Here is a 19413-nt window from a genome sequence, read left to right as displayed (position 1 = left end):
CCCTATGATGATCACTGTCTGACAGAGAGGATACAACCTGCTTGGTGCTGTCAGGCCCGCTAACATCAGCCTTTTGACCAGCATGCTGCCTCTCGCAGCTCTGGCAGCACACACTCTTGCCTTCCTGCAGGGCGCAGATGAGGGCGTTGTCAATGAGCGAGGGAAGGAAAAGCGCATGATACTCTCGACATCTTAGGTGGCTCTTTGTAAACAAGCGCGTCCGCTTCGCTCCCCTCAAACATGGAGGCGTTTCTTATTTTTAAAGGAGAGCACTTTTCTCCAGTATCCTGGAGAAGGGAGATTTTTTTGAAGCTTTATTTGAAATGGTTTGATTCAGGAGGATGTACTTGGTAAATAAAAAAGCTTTTATTGTCATATACAGAGGTGGGAGAAAGTTGCATACACTGGAGAAAATGGTGTTGTGAGCTTATTTAATTTAATTTTGTCAAGTGGCTTCACAGAATAGCATCATCTGGATTTTGATGCATTTTTTCAAAAAAAGTTAATGTACAGTCGAATTTACCTGGAGCCAGGTAAATTCGTGTATTTTTTTTCAGTGTATGTGCATGTAACATTTTAGTCTTCATCATGACGTTTCAGTCAGGCTTGTCACATACTGAGCGACTTAGCCAAAGGCTACTGAACCGTCATATCGTCATAATGGCGAGAAAAAAAAGTCGGCAATTCACACGTCCACACCTGGCGAATGACCCTCACACATGTAACAAACTTGCTGCGATGCAAACAACATTTTGAGGCCCCACATATATTCCTTTCTTACTTTTTAATTGTTTTCCATTGAACAATAAACGTCCTGCTGCAATTGTCAAGAGGCAGATTCCATGACATAAAGGAGAGTGTGTGGATATTTAAGTGTCTTGCCAATGAACAACCCATTCATTGACAGCACTTGTTTGTTTCGGTATCGGAGGTTCTCCATACTTTGAATTTTAGACACAGGTGGACATGAAATGATAAATAGAATTGCAATGAGAGAGAGAGAGATGTCATTCTCAGGTTGACTGGTCACTCAGTCATCTCTGCTTTCTTGGTCAAGTGTTGGTGCGCTGCAGTTGAATGGTGCTGAAAACGCACACGCGCACACACACTTGTCCAGCTGACCCTGCCAAACCATCTCATACTCAGTCTGAAAATTTTGTTTGTCTTGAAACAAAATGGGCACGCTGGCTAATGGATCCCTGAGATTCTACATGCACTATTTTATTTCAGGCAACAAAATGAAATGGTAGTGTCTTTTATTTGATTTGCTGAATTGAGCACATGTAACAGGATTGATCAAACCCGATACAAATTGCAGCGACTGACTTTACATTTTTAAATAATCGCGGATGAAGGGCAGGCATCTCAATGACTGCATTGCTGTGGTGCAGAGAAAACAAAATGAGAATCATCTTGGAAAATTTGTTTTTTTCCACTCATGAATTATATTGAAATCCCAGAAACAAAAACTATTGCAACATATGATGTTCAGTACTTCTTGTGAAATGAATGTGGCAGCTGAAGAAATTCACCCGCCTTGTGAGTCCTGACCATCCATCTATCCATTTTCTGATCCTTCTTATCCTCACACGGGTTGCGGGTGGGGTGGAGGTGTGGGGGGGGGGGGGGGTGCTGGAGCCTATCCCAGCTGTCTTCGGGCAGTAGGTAGGGTACACCCTGAACTGGTTACTCACACTAGCCTCCTCTAGGGACAATTGAGAGTGTTCCATTAACCTGCCGTGCATGTTTTTGGAATGTAGGAGGAAACCGGAGTACCCGGAGAAAACCCACGCACGCAAACTCCATACTGGTGCTAACCAGTCAACCACTGGGTCGCCCTAGTCACGACCAAAAACACTTAATGAAAGCACGTTATTTTTAAATTATTTTTTTAAATATATATATTTTTCTTGTGAGTTTAAAAAATCAAGCGTGCAGTCCACCTGCTCTGGAATGGGTATCAAAAGCTCCTGGGTTCCATTAAAACACAATCTAGCGCCGTAGAGAGAGAAAAAAGTGAGAATGTGACTATTGTTAAGAGACAGCAACAACGTCTAAGTGATTTTATTGCTCGAAGTGACAGTTCATGGTACTAAGGCGTGCGTCAAGTGCATGCGCGTAATGCAGCTTTAGGTGCGTTCCATCCGCGATGCGCGCGTCTGTTTCGTCAATTCTTGGTTTAGGACACGCGGGGGTGTGGCGACGCGCTCCGTCCCGGTAAGGGGAGGAGAGAACGGGCGGCAGAGGCGGTACTTTCCCCGCGGTTGGTTTCGCGCTATCGGAGAGTGTGCGGGACCAGGGCTGGAAACACCTGCCCGGGGAAGCATCAAGCCAAGAAAGCAGTCCAGTCCAGCACGGAGCCTCGCCCGCCTGGCAGACCTGCTGCGCCCGTGCGCTCTTCTTTCGGAGGGGAGCTGCACCGCATTCCTGTGAACTATAACTGCTTTGAATGGCATGTGGCTTGTAACTTTACTTCTGCTGTATTCTTTGCAAGAAGGTAAGCCATGGAAATGGATTATGTCTCTGCACGCTGCATCATTTCTATGTATGCCGAAGTTGTTCGAGCCCGTGCAAAATGTGATCACTTTGATACTTGGTGCTGATTTTCTTCCATCGGCCAGAACACGACAAAACACAAACTATTTTGGGGATAGACTGCTAACTTTCTTGATGTTTTGTGACGTGTGCTCGGGTGCCTCTTGTAGCCTTTCGGGTGACATTGATTTTTTTTTTTTCTGGAGGATATGAAGACAAGATGGTGAGGGAAGCGAGTTTAGACCGCAAAAATCAATATGCATTTGGTTTGGAGGAGTGCGTAAAGTGACCAAGTGGCGCCCATCAAAATACGCATCTAGTTCATTTGGATGGCAAAAGACAATGACCATTTGCATTTTTTTTGTTGCCTGGTGAAGAGGGTAACGTGAATATGGAGACTGCGAATAAGTGGGGGGAGGCTGATAAGGATCGCCCGGAGGGTTGATTGTCCAACCGTGCTCCACTCTGCGATCAGATTTTGGCTGTTTACGCATGAGAGCCCAAATGATTTAATGTTTTTTCCCCCCACAACTTCTTTTAAAATAAATCTTCTCTTTAGAGAGAAGAGTGGGAGAAAAGGTCGGGGTTCTTTTTGACATTAAAACGTCATTTGAACACTTCTTTTCAATGCAAGAAAGTGCAAAAATGATGCGTAAAAGCCGTGTTTGTGCTTGCTTCCGCGCAGCAACAACGTAGGAGGTCATTGCGTTTTGATGCGAGATGAGTGACTGGTTCCAGAGGAGAAAGGAATCATTTTGGGAGAGTATTTGCTCAGTGTGAGACTTTGAAAACGTTGTTTTGTTCACATTGTATGTTTTTTTTTAATAACAAGGAAACATGAATATAGGAGTGAATTTAATGCAGATGCAGTCTTTATCTCCCCTGCACTAATTATTCATCCTCCATTTTCTCTGGCTCCAGATTCCACTGATTGGCTTTGCTCTAAATGCCGCAGATGGGCGCTTCATGCTTCTTGCTCGTCTTTAAAATCAAAAATGTAATTTTCAAGTGAACGTGTAGGGCCCTGGAGGCATATGAGCTCCCAAAAAAAAGGACCCACACGTTTAATCTTATGCACTCAATTGTCTTTATGCACACCTCGCATTTGATTGCGCAAAATGTCAAATGCCATATGAAAAAAAAAATCGAATTAGTTGTTGCAGCCCAAAGAATAGTGTGTGTGTATAATGCGTGTTTTGAGGTTAAGGTTCTCATCCGTGGCCTTGGCAGTGCCCTCTACCACCCAGGCGTCAGTGTTGTTTGTTTCTTTTCATTGGATTACAAGGTGTGTTTGGATCATACACATTGTACATCAACCCCGTCCCGTGAGATGTATATCGCGTGCGCGCGTGTGTGCGCGCTCGTGCACGCGCGTGCGGACCAAAGCTGGGGGCGTCAAACAGCCACTGGAGTGGAAAGACTGCCTGAGATGGGCGAGATGGAGATAACGCAGCGTGGAAACAAACTTCCATATCAGTTTTTTTTTTCCAACGCCATGTTCCACTCGTTTTGCACGATTCCACTTCCTACATGATCACATATGCATTCTTTGCACGTGTTTTCTGTTTGATGAACTTAATCAAGAGGAGCAAGGGTAGATTTAATTCATGCATCAGTACCGTACTGCGTATTTTCTTGCCGAGCCGCGCCTAGGGAACGACACAATTTTCTGCTTGCCTCCTCATTGAAAATATGCTCCTTTTTTAAACATTGTATAAATTTTAATATTTGTTTTGAACATAGCTGCCTCAATGCATGTGCGAGCATACGTTCATCTTTTTAGAATTATATTTAGACACTTAAGGGGTGCATGCGTTTGGGCCTGGCAGGCCACATTGTAGAGCCTTCATTTTACATTCAAGTTGTTCATGTTAAAGTGCACTTACAATAAAAAAACACTCTGCCCTGTGTATTCTGAGGCAGCTTATAAAAACAACAATTTGGAATAAAACGGTCTCCTGTGATGAAGTGTGCGCGTGTAATGTGTGGAGGCTTATGCATGGTGGATAGCTGCACTTTGCCATAATTATTTCATCAATTGACACGATTCCGGTTCTCTCCAGTTTCACTCAATGGGCCTTGTGGAGTAATCTACATTCTTTGTTTTTCAATGCATTGATCTTTTTATTGCATTTTGGAAGCTATGTTTTTACATTTGTCTCACACAATTTGAGCTTGTTTATATCACATCCATCTTGTTAAAAACATTTCTCATTCCCTCCTTAGATTCGCGCATGCGGGTCCAAAGTGGACCTGCCGTGTTTTCCGCGCATGCGTGTTCACATGCGGAATTTGAAAACACTTAGTTGCAGATGAGTCACAGTGGCGGCCTGCAAATGAGGCTCGACTGTATTCGACAATGGCCGCTTATAGAGACTTGCTATTGTAAATACTTTTTATCTTGGATCTCAGCATAACAAGAACAAACTTTATCATTATTAGGAGATTGGAAAATGAATTGATGCCATGATACATCACGCACGATGTCACAGGATAACGTGACATTATAACGGTCCATTGTAGCGCTTCTGCGGCTGTCGGCTTCACTCACAGAAGAGAGAGAGAGAGAGTGATATGTCACTCTCCGGTTAACTGGTCACACAGTCATCTCTGCTTTCTTGGTCAAGTGTTGGCGTGCTGCATTTGGCAGTTGAACGCACACACTTGTCCAGCTGACCCTGCCAAAACGTCTCATACTCAGTCTGAACATTTTGTTTGTCTTGAAACAAAATGGACACGCTGGCTAATGGGTCACTGAGATTCTGCATGCAATTTATTTCAGGCAACAAAATCAAATGGTAGTGGATTTATTTAAGTAGCTTAATTTAGCACATGTAATAGGATTGATCAAACCCGATACAAATTGCAGTGGCTGATTTTACATTTTTTAAATAATCGTGGATGAAGGGCAGGTGTCACTATGACTGTATTACTGTGGTGCAGAGAACACAAAGCGAGAATGATCTTGGAAAATGTATCTTTTCCACTCAGGAAAACATTGTTGAAATGCCAGAAACAAAAATTATCGCAAAATCTCAGGTTCTTATTTTCGTGGTGTAAGTCAGCGGGTTAGACCGGATGTTGGAGGGCTGCACCGCTTTTGGGAGTGTTTTTTACGCGTCAAAACAGGCAAGTTTGAGTTGCACTCATTTGCCATTACCTCTGGCTCAACAGAAAAGGAATCAGGTCTAACGTCATGAATTTTCATTTAATTCATGAAATTGAATGTATGTATTACATGTGCTGCCATAGAGTCTCAGTGCCTTGCTCAAGGCACGACGCCAGCGGGTCCTGCAGTAAGATCTTCCCGATGTCAGGCAGTGTTAAACACCTGGCCTGGGCGGCCTTGCCTGTATCACCCCAAGTGTAACAGGTTGTATCTCCTCCACGAGAGATTGACGCATCTTGACAAACATCTCACAATCATGCCACCTCTTCTGTTCCGCTCACCGTGAAAGCGATTTATGACCGCGTCCTAGACAGCTCTGGGGGAATAAAAAAAACAAAAAACAACAAAAGTACCCAAGGATATACACCTCTATAAATCCAACATTCAGTTTAGCGGCAGGAATCATACCTTTGAAGTGGGAATTGTGAATTTTTTAAATATGGAATCGGCTGCCTAATGTTTTACTGACACTGCATAAAGTGTTTACAGGGCTTGTTTACCACCGTGTGTGTGTGTGTGTGTGTGTGTGCGCACATCCATATTACATCTTGCCATGAAGGGAAATGGCACACTGTGAGAAATAATTTCCAGCATTGCCACCCAACCCGAATACATTGCTATATCTGGAGCCATTGTGTTGTCACTGAACACCTCGGCCCCACTTTTTAAAACACACACTTATTTATTTCTATTTTTTGTCCTTGTTTTCTTGTATAACTTAAATGCGTTCACCATTATTTTGCTTGGATGCAACTTTTGTGTGCTTTTATTACAAGCTTCACCATAGAGGAAACAGACTTTCTTTTACGGTAGTACAAGTAAGAGAGGTAGTGTTCTTGAGTGGTTTAGCTCTTATTGAGGTGACAGAACCTTTTTTGTCAGCCTTGGCTGCTCTGAGTCACGCACTGCTCCCCTGTCATGTGGTGTTCTACAGGGCTCAATTCTGGGGCCTCTGCTGTTCTCAATGTATCTGCTCCCACTGGGTTCCATCTTAAGGAAAAATGGTATTCCCTCCCACTGCTATGCAGATGACTGCCAGATCTATGTCCCACTGAGCAAAAAAGACGCCTTCTCATTAAGGCCACTCCTATCCTGCCTGGAAGAAATCAAAACCTGGATGGCACAAAATTTTGCACAAATTTACAAAATATGGCACAAATTCAATGAAAAGAAGACAGAGGCGATACTGTTTGGTCCCAGTGGCCCTTGTACATCCCATCCTGTAGACCTGGGCAGCCCTGTCTCCTTATCTTAAGTCAACAGTCTCAAACTTGGGCCTTAAACTGGACAGTGATTTCAAACTTGATCGGCAAATTGGTGCCATTGTTAAATCCAGCTTCTTTCACCTTAGACAGCTGGCAAAAAAAAAACCTCTCCTCTCTCATGAACACTTTGAGACAGTAATTCATGCCTTTGTCACATCCCGGTTCGATGACTAAAATACCCTTTACTTTGGAGTCAGTCAGTCCTCCATTAAGCGCCTTCAGCTGGTCCAGAATTCCGCTGCTCGCCTCTTGACTGGTACTCATAAGAGGGAGCACATAACTCCTACTCTGGCATCCCTTCATCCCTTGTTGCTGGTCCCTCTCTCTGGAATGACCTCCCACTGAACATTCGGCAAGCCTCCTCGTTGCCCTTCTTCAAAACCCTCCTCAAAACTCACTTGTATTCTTTGGCATTTGACTCAGCATGACTTAGATTTGTTCTTGGTTTTACTGTTTGGTGCTTTCTACCGCCTTTATTACCGATTTGTCTTACTGTTTATTGTATATGTTAAATTGCTCCATGTACAGCACTTTGTATGCCGGGATGGCTGTTTGAAAGTGCTCTATCAATACTGTTGATTTGACTTGTACATGTGCATTCTAAATGTACTTCTTACACTTTTGTATATATGCAGAAAGTGAATTAAGAGTGAGGAGGAGGGATTTATTGCTGTTTTTCAGTGCAAGTGATCAATCTCACTGCGTGTGTGTGCGTGTGTGTGTGTGTGTGTGTGAATGAATGTAGATGAGACAGAAAAGGCTGCATTATGCATAACGGCCAAGCAAAGGCAATATCCTTGCTTCTCCGGCATAGATATTCATCGTCCATTTTCACTGTAAAAACAGAAGCTGAAAAGTGCACATATGTTTGAGCTCACAGAATTGTACAAAGAAAAAAAAAAAGAAGTCAAAAAGAAAAATGAAGGTTAAAAGAAAATATAGTGCTCAAGGCTCACCCAGTGGGTACTTCACATCCAAACAAGTCTGACCTTCTTGATTGTAATCATAGGATCCGTGCTTGACGAAAACAATTAAAATACAGTTCACGAGTGCGCTTGAGGCCGAGCGGCATTGAAGCAGGAATGTATCACTCACCGTGTTGCTTGATAAGAAACGTTCATTGAAACTAAGATGATCTTCCACTCTTAAAAAAAGTGACCGTTATCCTGAAAAACTGTTAAAAACATGGCAAACTTTCGAAACCTTATCTTTTTTCCCAGCGACATTTACACTACATGCATAGAAAGTATTGAGAGACTCGTATTCATCAACTCATGAGTCAACCAAGCTAGAAAGTATTTTGGGAAGTTTTGTCGGCAACACTAAGGTGGGGGCGGCACGGTGGTCAACTGATTAGCCCTACGAATCAAGTAAGAAAGACACACGGGTGACTGTCGCGACCCTCGGTTTGAAAAGAGGAGGCCTGATTTCATGTCTGAGCCGAACTCTTACTCCCCATTCTGATTTAATTTGATTTTTTTTGTTCTGTTGAAAGTTTACTGCGAGGGGACACGTGGTTTATGTTGTCGTTATGTTGGCCCTTTCCCTGGAGGCCGTAAATGTGCAGGGGGGCCTCCCTTTCGTGTGTTCGAGTATGTGAACTCACTGACCTGGATTCATAGCGGACGACAAAGCCATTAGCTTTGCCCATCATAAGCCGTTGCCCTTTTGCTTAAGCTTCTAGTTCCCCTATTTTGGGATATTTTGGACGACATCACCGGATGGTTGATGGTTTGTTTAGATTTGAACAGATTATGGCGTTTGAAAGCATATCATGTCCAAGTGCAGCGACTCAACAAATCTGAGGGAGTTTAGCTCGTTTGAAAAATGAATTACATGTCCGCCTTTATAGCCGGGTTACGTTGTGTCAGTCATAAAATTCCGGGAGAAGCAGGTCGTTCCTGTCATCTCTTAAATGTTGCCTCTCTGTCGCCACATTAGATCCTTTTAACCTCCAAATGGGCCTGGTCATTCGTAGACAAAAACAGTGAGGTAAAACAGTTCATTTCAATTCACTGTCATTTTGAATGTTATTTATTCTTGATTTGAGCGACACAGAGGGGCACATCACTGAGATTGCGGTTGATAATGGGGGCTGCGGCCTTCCTTTATGGAGTCTGCATGGCCTCCCATGCTTGTGCGGGTTTTTCGGCAGGTACTCTAGCTTCCTTCCAAATTGAACTGATAATAAGTAACATGTTCAATAACATTTGGGATCAGCTTTGCAAGTGTCACGTCAACTTGATGCATTGCCGACACCGCATTGCTCTCACTTGTCTATGTGTCCAACCTACTACAACCTCTCCCTATAATTAAGTAACCCATTTTAAATATTTTTTTGATGTAAAATTGTTTTTTATATGCACGTGTTATTTTATTCTTTTCAATAAAGCAATGAGATAATTAAATTAGATAAATTAACACCATTTTAAAAACTTGAATAAATAGTCTCTTAAATCTGCTGGGTCAATATTCACCTAAATTCAGTGAAATAGTGAACCCAATGCTGGGTTATTTATATGCAGTACATTGGGTGGAGGATTTTACCCAGTATCCAAAAAGGGGAAAAAACTACCTGTATGGATGAGTTAAATCTACTAATACCAGGTTACCAATGTAGCTGTGCTTGAAAATAATGCAAATTTATGACCACTGTATTCAAAGAACGTTACATTAAATGTACTCAGTTGTGTGAGTGGCAAAAAACAGGAGGAAAACAACTTAGCATTTTTAGTGTGTGCATTTTTATTAACAAATTTTAGGTTTAAAAAAAACACACACACACTTCCAAGTGCGTTGTAGTGCTCTCCGTGGTGCTGAAGATGAAGCTCAAGGAGATTACCTGACATGGATTTAAACGGCGGGATGGTTTGAACCTGACGTGAATCACGATTTTTGAGCACAAAGGTCTGCTCGGCTTTCAGCGAGTGGCGGAGAAACGATGACCCTCGCTTGCTTATCTGCCCGCGCGCTCGGACTTTGGCACGTTGTCCTTCTCACGCGTTATCCATCACAGCTTCACCGTCCACGCGGACCCCAGTGTTTGTTTGTCACATCCCAACACCTTTGACGAGCGTGGGCCTCGACCCGAGAAGTCTCTTGTGTCCCATCAACCATTTCCCGTTCCGCTTGACACCAGCACACGCATCAGGCGTGGGAAGGCCGGACACGCGCCTCCAGTGATTACAGACTGGATAGACTTTGTGTGTGGCAAATGTGTAAAAGGAGATTATGTGGGTTTAGTACTCTGCGTCTGGCATACAAATTCGTAGCACGGCGGAATATAGCAAGTGTAGATTTGTTAAGGGAGGATAAATGGTGACAAATACAGAAGCAACCTCATAACGCTTTATATGTTGCCCCGCATCCGTGTGAATTGTTTTTTTTTTTCTGATGCTGTTCACTCATTTGATTCAGTGTGGGAATGCTCAGAGGTACCTTGCGCGTACATCGGAGCCGACGTGCGGAATGCATAGATGGTATTTTACGGTGGCTGTGATAGACTGAAGTATATTAACCAGGAGTATATTGTTGAACATGTTGACATGTTTAAATGAATTTTATGTTGTGTGGGTCAAGTTGAAAACCTTGACGGGAAGGCTCCTTCCTATGTTGCATACATGATACCGGTTGATGTCCTCAGCTTTTAACCACGGGTAGAAACGTATTACGGTATGTTTCCATATGGTTCCATGAAGATCAGTTCATTGAAAATGTGGCTTTTACTTAAAACATTATCTTGTACGTTACATTACACTTCATTGATTAAAACAATGACCTTATTTTCCGCACGAAAAGGCGCGCCTCAAAGCCGTCCATTTTCTTAAAAGCTCACAGCGCGCCTTAAAATCCGATGCACCTTGTGTATGGTCATTACGGAAATATTTCGACCCCAAAATGGCTCCTTGCTCGAGACATGATGACAACGCAGAGTTCAAACTTAAGGCGATCGGTTACGCAGTTGAACACGGAAATAGAGCAGCGGCAAGAGAGATCAACGTTAACGAGGTAAACGTTATAACTTGCTGTTGGTTAAGTGAACTGTGTCACTGCTTTATTAAATACGTTTTACTGACATCTGATCATTCTGTTGGTGTTTCCGTTTCCGTGAGTGTAGCTCCATCTAGTGGATGCATTGTAGATTGCGTCTTATAATGTATGAAAGAAATTACAAAATAGGCCATTACTTCAAGGTGAGCCCCATAATCCAGTGCGCCTTTTAGTGTGGAAAATACGGTCGCTTTCGGACTTCAGTCATAGTGACTTTGGTTTTTGTGGTGACAAATGGAAGTTCAGTGGGTGTAAAAGTCCACACACCTGTTCTGCAGGGGATGTTTTATTATTTCAGTTGTTTAGTTGGTCATGATCTCTCTTCTTTTGACTTTTGTTGTGATAAGATTTACTTCTGTTTCATGTTTTCCCCGCCCGCGTCCCTTTCTTCAGGTCTTATTTTGCTCGTTAGGGTTTTGGCAACAGCTCTTCTCGTCAGCTCGGTCCCTTGTGTCAACCTGTCAGCTTCCAGCTACGTTTGTTGTCCACGCTTACCTTCTTGTTTTGTCACATTACTTGTTTTTAGTTCCCTGGTTTCTTTCGTTCTTTGTCGGTTCAGTGTTTCTGTCGCTGTCATTGTCTGTGATGTTTCCCCAAGTCTTGTCTAATCTTCTTTTGTGCCGAGTTTATTCCCACTTTTGGTTTGTTAATTCGAATTTTGTTTTTCCGCCTTTTAAGACGATAGTTTTGATTATTCCAAACTTTCCTACACTTGACTCATCCACACTCCATCATGCAAACTTGCGGTGGTTGCAGTTTTACTTTCCCCCCTCAAAAGGTTTGGGTAAAAAAAACAACAACTCGCAGTTGAATTTTGCAGGTTATAGGTTACTCAAATGTTGGTCTCACAAAAACAAAAACCTGGCATTTACACAGCAGGATGTAGATCTTTTAATATCCACCGTTTTAAGAGACAGTCCAGGTGGCTAATGGCAAAACTTTCAAAACAACGTAATGCATGTCGTCATGGGTTCTTTAACGACACGCTTCAAACAGTGGATACAGGAAGTCATGGATAATCTTTTGAAATCAAATTAAATTTGAGTGTCGCGATGTCGCAATTGTCATCAAATGGAAATACAAGCTTATCATCGCAAAGTGACAGTAGGATGTGCGGAACATACATCTCTTGTCCCAAAGCCATTCATCCGACTTGCTATCAAGATCTGCAGCCTTTCGCTGGTTATTAATGACACCCTTTGATTGTGACGCGCTTTAGAAATTAGCACCTAAATGACATGATATATAGTCTTTTCAATCTCCATTGATGCCTTTTCGCCAGCACCCCATTCTCTCCCGAGACATTAAGTATAAAAGAGAGCGCGCTAATCCAGGCATTGTTGTCACAAACCAGGAAAAAGGGATTAATTCGGTATCATGGTTAGGAGAGGAGAATTCTCTGGCTCAAGATGAGGTCCCGCCGTCTTGTTCTGGCCCCCAGCCAAGCTTAGCTCAGCACTTCTTTGGGTTCCTCTGCAAGCCCCCCCAATCTCTCACCCACACAAATTCACACACGCACACACACATTTTCCACAATCGTCCATTTTATCCCCACGAAATACAAAACTCTGTCACAAGTGCATCTTGAAGTCGGCAACAAACGTTGGCTGGTGGAAGGCGACGCTCAATTTGTCCTATAATAACATTTTACGATCACACGTCTCTTCGATCTGTTTCCGTTGCAACGTTGCTTGGTTCGTGGCCAGTTTTCAAGAGGCAGATTTCCATTGGGCTACCCTAAGATACTGGCTGTTCAAGAAATGTGAAGGAACGAGACCCTTTAAATGAAGGCGGTTTGGCACTAATGTGGATGTGGATGCCTCTGGATATTTGATCTGTATATGCCCTGAAAAGAGTGTGAAAGGTCCAGTGCATTTTTAATGCTTGCTTTGTGGATCCCAGTCGCTCTTTACGCTTGGCCATCGTTGAATTTCCGCTGGCGGATGAGCGAATATATTCACATCTTTAAAAAAAAAAGGCACCCGTGGGATGTTTAAGTGGGTACACCCGGAATGGATGAGAACAAATATTAAAAAAATAAATAAATAACATGTCTTCAGAGTGGCAGCAATCCAACAATATTTGTGTTATTGTTGACTAGTTTTACAGTAGTGTTGTAGTTGGCATGCTCTACAATAGATCCAATACATCCATAATGGACTGCAATTTATTTTTCTTTTCCGGTTCACTTTGAAAATTTTAAATCATTCAAATATCCGGTGTGGATTCATTTTCGTTTTGAGCACAATGACGAGAGAGTGAAAACGTGCCAGACATTTGATTGTCTGCAAGTGTGGCTTGAAATACACGACAAGGAATCTGACCAGGGGCATGCTGGCCCAGTGGCATTTGGGGGAAAATGTGGTCATTTTACCAAATGGCCGGTCTAAATCTAGGCTGCTCAAACTCTGTGATGGCTACTCCATTTGAATTATTTGCACTACTGCATTCCTTGTGAAGTGGTTTTAATTCCAGATATTTTCAGTGGGAATTTTCCTTCCACTGGTCATTTTTATTTTTATTAATCTTTTTTTTTTTTAATTTTATTGTGCGGTCTATGTAATATCTGAGCTTTATGAACAAATGGAGAAAAGAAAGTTGCCATGATTTGATGTCATGTTAAGGAAAAATACTATACCAGGATGGATTTTTGGAACATAAAATATAACATTTTCGTCAATATCGCAAACAAACTGTGAAGAACTCTGAGCCAGAAAGGTTGGTAGGGACAATGCTATGTGTTATCTGTTCCACCCTTTGTTTACAGCCATGTACATCTTACATTTTAAAATAAATGTTCTCCCTTCAAGGAAAGTACTCCAACAAAACATCTGATTTTAGAACCAGGCAGTGCACTATTAAAAGCCCATCCAACTACAACTACAACAACAAACAAATGAGAAAAATATCTCTGACCTCGTTAATCAAAACCCAGTGTCATTACCACAGGAGTACCTATCGTTCTATTGATCGCTCTATTATTGCGCTCTTTTCATGTTTTTTAATTTATTTTTTTGACAGTCAGTCAGACTTTGTTTCGTCCCTGCAAACTATCAACGCCCGTGTCTTTTTCTGTCACCCAAACAGTCAACAGTGAGGATGTTGTCTCTACGCGGCTGTACTTTGTGAACGCCTCCCTGCAGCGGGTGACCTTTTCCAGCTCCGTGGGGGTGTCCCTGCCCTGCCCTGCGGGCGGCGCCCCCCATGCCGTCCTGCGCTGGTACCTGGCCGCCGGAGACGACATTTACGACGTTCCCCACATCCGCCACGTGCACGCCAACGGCACCCTCCAGCTATACCCCTTCTCTCCGTCCGCCTATAACAGCATCATCCACGACAACGAGTACTTCTGCACCGCTGAGAACCAGGCGGGAAAAATCCGGAGCCCCAGCATTCACATCAAATCAGGTAAAGGTGGATACTATAAATGATGACGTGAGTCATCATTTAAATGCCTTTTGAGGAGTTGACAAAGTGTCTTTCCAATAGTTTGTTGTTTTCCCCTTGACATTCAAGATCACTGTCCCATTACATGCTTTAGAGAAACAAAGAAGTTCTAAATTGCCACCGCTAAACATCATCACTCGAGACTCCAAACACCTAAATCGACAGAAATTCTCACAAGATTTATCTATCGTTCCTTGCCACTAATATATGAAGATTTTAAGTCTAGCGGCGCTTGAACAAGCCGAAGCTAGCAAGGCTAATGTCTATTCTCATCCCGCATCTTATTTTCATACTGCCAGATGCACACCAGCGCATAAAGATCGTATTGTCTTGTTGGTCGGATATTTTGTTGCCCCACAGAGCATAATAGTCCGGCGGATGAGCGAATCAAAAGTCCTCTATAAATTTGCTGATTGAAAAACGAGACGCCAAAAAGATCTGATGAGTTATTAGTCGACTTCAAGCTTTAAACGTCAATGCAGAGTGATGAAGTTGATAAGCACACACAGTCGTTTCAACCGCCAATCCCTACCCTCAAGAAATATTATTTACTATTAACCTGCAGTGAAGTTGCGTGAATGTAGTGTCTTTCCAGTCATTTTCCTCTGACTAAAAGTTTGCTACATCCTTGGAAAAGCAATTACACTTACTTGCTCAACTTATTTTGACAATTTCTTTCAGTGATGGCAAATGGTTGCAAAATACTGCATCATGACTCATTTCTAAAATCATAAGTCTCTATTGCCGCACAAATACATACATCAGGCAGTTCAACCCAAATGTACCCAAACAGTACCTTTACAGTTTTAATTCTCCTTACATTCTGGTGCTTGGTGTCTTGGTGCCTTTTTGTACCGATAGAAAACTTGGCATTGATCTACTGTAGCTTTGCCTTTTGCGCAGAACCCAGTCAAGCGGGATTTTTGGAACTTTCCACTTCCGCAAGGTACAACGCGGGATCCCGTAATCAAATAATTCATTGCCATTACTGCCAGCATGTGGTGTGACGTGGGGGAAAAAAACATTGAAAAACAGGACCGCACAAATGCTTTCAACACAACAAAATGAGCGAAATGGGGGTCAGTCGCTTCTGTTCCTGCTCTGATTTGCTGGGTCAACCTGAACGTGGAAAGAAAGCCAAAAAATGACCATTTTTACATGTAATGGGGCATTACCAGATGCATTCGACCAAGTAGACTGAAAGCAAAGGACAACAATGGAATTTTCATGTCGCTACTTATTAAAAAAAAAAGAAACAGAAGTGATGATTCTCAAACGAGCAATCAACTGCAATGTTGCCTATCGACACTTATTTGTTACTTTACCACATCGGTTAGCACACCAGTGGAAGGATTCCAAAATCTGAAAAGGGTAACCTTCACAGTTTTTGATGACTGTCCGAAAATAATGGGTCCCATAATGCTTTGTAAAATTAACTCAACTTTTGTGCTTGGTCTCAAACTGGGCGCTGCTGACCTGGTTGCACTTGCTGTCAAGGTCATAGCTACAAAGGGAAGAAGGTGTTACTTTTCTCTCACACACACACACACACACACACACACACACACACACACACACACACACACACACACACACACACGCACACAAACACAAACACATCATGCCAGCATGCCTCCTGCCTCCCAGTTTCCCAGTCTCTCCATCTGTCCACCAACTGGAAAGTCCCTTAACTGCACACATACACACAAACACTGCTATATGCTCACAGAGAACCATTTTCGTCAAGCTGGCTCTTGGTATTTCGCTGCCAGCTCTTTGTCGGGGTGTTTTGGCAAGGACAGTTTCGAGAGTCAGCTGCAGACATGGGAATGATGCGAGCACAATCATGGAAAGAAAAAGCCAAATAATTTGGAGTGTGCGGATGACTCTTGCCTGACGAGCTATTCATGACTGAGCCCTGCCACAAAAAGCGCATACGGTAGAAACCCATTCGGCCCGCATGTTCCACCGGGAGGGGTGGTGTGCAGTCCCTCCTAATGTGACCTTCTCGCAAGTCTTGATTTTGGGGTGACCTTCGCCCGCCCAAATAATTGCGACAATTAATCAATTCAACGCTGAGCTGAGCGCATCTCCACGGCTTGGTAAGCAAGGCCTGAGCATATGAGCGTGCACCTCATTACCTCCATGCACACACCGTGGGAGTGCTTTAGTGTGGCAATCCAAACTAAGAAATTCTATACTTGCTATTTGCTGTATATAATCATTCACAGATCTTTTAAAATCATTTCAAAGTCAACAAAATGGTTCCTGATCCCTACCGATACATATTAAAGATTATACATCAATCTTCTTTTAAAAAGAAAGTCTACACGCCCCATGTTAAAATGCCAGGTTTTTGTGATTGTGATTTTATGACTGACCATTAATATGACCTTCAACCTGTTAAAGTAAATTGAAAAAAAAAACCCCAACCAAACGAAACAAAACAGTGTGCTTTTGCATATGTTTTTGTAGTCACATCGAGAAGTCCGTACAGAGCTTCCACAGCCTCAGAGGGCTCTCATTGTTGGAAGGTTGCAGTCAGAAAAAGTTTACAAAAGAATTTCTAAGGTATTCATTATTCAATGAACCACAGTGAAGGAGTCATTTGGAAAAGAACCCGGCATACCAACAAAAGAGATTCAGAAAACTGGTCAGGGAGGAGGAAGGAGCTGCAGGAATTTTCTGACCAGTACTGGCTGTCTACTTCATATGAGCACAAGCTCTTGTCTGCCTCAGATGTCTGCCACTTAATCAGAGGCCCTTTTAATGTTTGTGTGCTGACTCCCATGTAACGTGAGTGTAGCCAACGGATGGGTCACCGTTACCGTGCTGAGCCGACCTCCGCCCTTTTGGCTGTGTTCGCCTCGTGGATCTTTTCCAAAATGTAAGCACATGCCAACCACCTCATTTTCCTTAAAGAGGATTAGGGAGGACATTTTTACAAACCGGAATCACTCGTCGGTGACGGAATTATCATTGTACGAGAGTGGAGAAAATCTATTTCCGATTAGCGTCAAGATCCAGGAGATTAATCGTTGGTGTAACACCCTCACAGAGTCAGTCGCTGCTGGACGAAGGCAAGAATATCAGTGTTTTCACATATCCCTAAAATACAGAAAGACTATATCATTGATGTACTTCATTTCAGCATTAACACAAACACACCCATAACGTTTACGCTTGAATTCGTCAATCCGATGCTTTTGAGCCAAGGTTTCGCCATTCGTACACCGTACACCTTGCAGTCGGTAAGGACACCTGTTCGGCGAAATACCCCCTTTGTCCCGACCACACACCTTCTCGAGTTGGGCTTGCTCAGGCCAAGACAGCAGGTGTTCATATCATTTTCCCTCTCCATCTGTCCTCCTTATCTCATATGTGGTTGATATCTATTTACTAATATCGTAAGCTTGAGCTAGCAGCCTCACTGACAGCGCCTGCTTTCCTGTTCACTTAGGAAAAAACAAAACAAAACAAAGAAAATCTTCACCCATTCATCTGCACGTCGTTATAATTCCCCTTCTCTCTTTCTTGTGTTTTTGCTTCTCTCTTTATGAATAAGTAAATGCAGTATTTGGTTTCCCCAGCGTTAATTATTGAAGCGACAGTGATACAGGACTTGCCTCCCAGTGCGCTCCGTGCGCCAGAGCCATGTTTTAGCTCGTTCCTAGGCAACCGGGCCGCATATAGTCAGGCATCAGTGACATCCGAAGATTCTGCGGTGCATACGATGGGGCGGGGGAGGTGTGTGTGTGTGTGGGGGGGGGGGGCTGCAATTTATTCACAAATCAGATGGGCTCCCATTTGCATGTTTGCGTTCGTTTCTGGAGAATATCACACCTTTGCAGCTGGTGTACAACAGCACTTTGGCATTCTGACAAAAAGAATAAAAAATATTCTCAAGAGATTTGAGACGGAAAGGGAGCCTGATCCTCAAGTTTCATTGACTCGTGACAGTGGCGTCATTGCACCAAAACTTTCACAAGCTGTCAAGCTGATTTTAAACACTCGATGATGGGCTTCGGGGAGATTGGGAATTTTTCTTACCATTGACGAGTGGCAGCAGGGTCAATCAGAGAGTAAATAAATGATTGAAAGAACGGGCAGCCCAGGCTACTCAGTCGATCGGCGCTATTGATCGGCAGGTAGAAGGTATCAGTGAAAGGCTTTAGATGAAGAGCTGGGCTCGAGACCTGATTGCAATTATATGTCCTTTCGCTTTGAATTGTTTACAAACGAGGCATCAGCTCACATTAGTTTTTCACATGTCAGGCGACTTAAAGTGGAAGCGTGATCGTCCCTCCAGAGATTGTGTAAAGGTTGCGATTCATTTATGGCCAAAAAGTCCCTTGTGCTCAAGTCAGAAAAGGCGTAATTTGAGTTACCGTAAAATGGAGGCATTCCCTGTCAAATCTGACTTTTTGTGCATTCTCCAGTCAGCCTGCGATAAAGTGACCACTGGGTGGGCACCGATTATACGCATTATCCCCCCGCCCCCCCCCCCCCCCCCCTGGCCCATGACACCTCCGCTACATCTGGTCTTGCCATATTTGACATGTGCTATATATTCTCTTGGATTTCGATCACCATCATAAGTTTCAAGAAAACTTTGTGCTCCATGTTTACCCGCTAGCCTCAAATCCAAATAAGTTTGGGCTCTTAGGTGTATACACACCTATTAGTCGGTGATGCATGTTGAGTGTATCAGAAGTCTGAATATGACAAGTACATATGGAAAGATGAAAGATTTATATGCAAATGGGAGACTATAGCCCTTAAAGTACTGTTCAATGGTTTCCCGTAACACACGCTGGTAAATGCTGAGTCACATTGTAATGTGGTTCCATTCCAAGTTTGCAGAAATGAGATAAAGCAAAAAAAAAAGTAGAAGAGGGTAAAAGTACGAGGCAAAATGTTTAGTTACTCGGAGGCAAAAGACTCTAA

At 43.0% G+C, this 19413-nt stretch overlaps 1 protein-coding gene across 3 annotated transcripts in view; it reads left to right on the top strand.

Annotated features, from left to right (window-relative positions):
- The first annotated feature begins 1927 nt into the window (after positions 1 to 1927).
- LOC127609332 (cell adhesion molecule DSCAML1) overlaps positions 1928 to 19413 on the top strand; it is a 98657-nt gene continuing 81171 nt past the window's right edge. Inside the window, exons 1-2 of one of the 3 annotated variants that reach the window (XR_007964543.1) lie at positions 1928 to 2497; positions 14107 to 14427. Coding sequence is in view for 2 of the 3 variants with exons in the window: in XM_052079159.1 (XP_051935119.1) it covers positions 2455 to 2497; positions 14107 to 14427 (364 nt within the window). In the remaining variant the exon portion in view is untranslated. The remainder of the gene's footprint in view (positions 2498 to 14106; positions 14428 to 19413) is intronic. The other 2 variants (XM_052079159.1, XM_052079158.1) reach the window with 2 other exon arrangements.

This window comes from Hippocampus zosterae, chromosome 10 (genome assembly GCF_025434085.1).
Source record: "Hippocampus zosterae strain Florida chromosome 10, ASM2543408v3, whole genome shotgun sequence".
Classification (NCBI taxonomy): domain Eukaryota; kingdom Metazoa; phylum Chordata; class Actinopteri; order Syngnathiformes; family Syngnathidae; genus Hippocampus; species Hippocampus zosterae.
The sequence above is the reverse complement of the archived record's forward strand: the minus strand, read 5'-3'. Positions and strand labels throughout refer to the sequence as shown.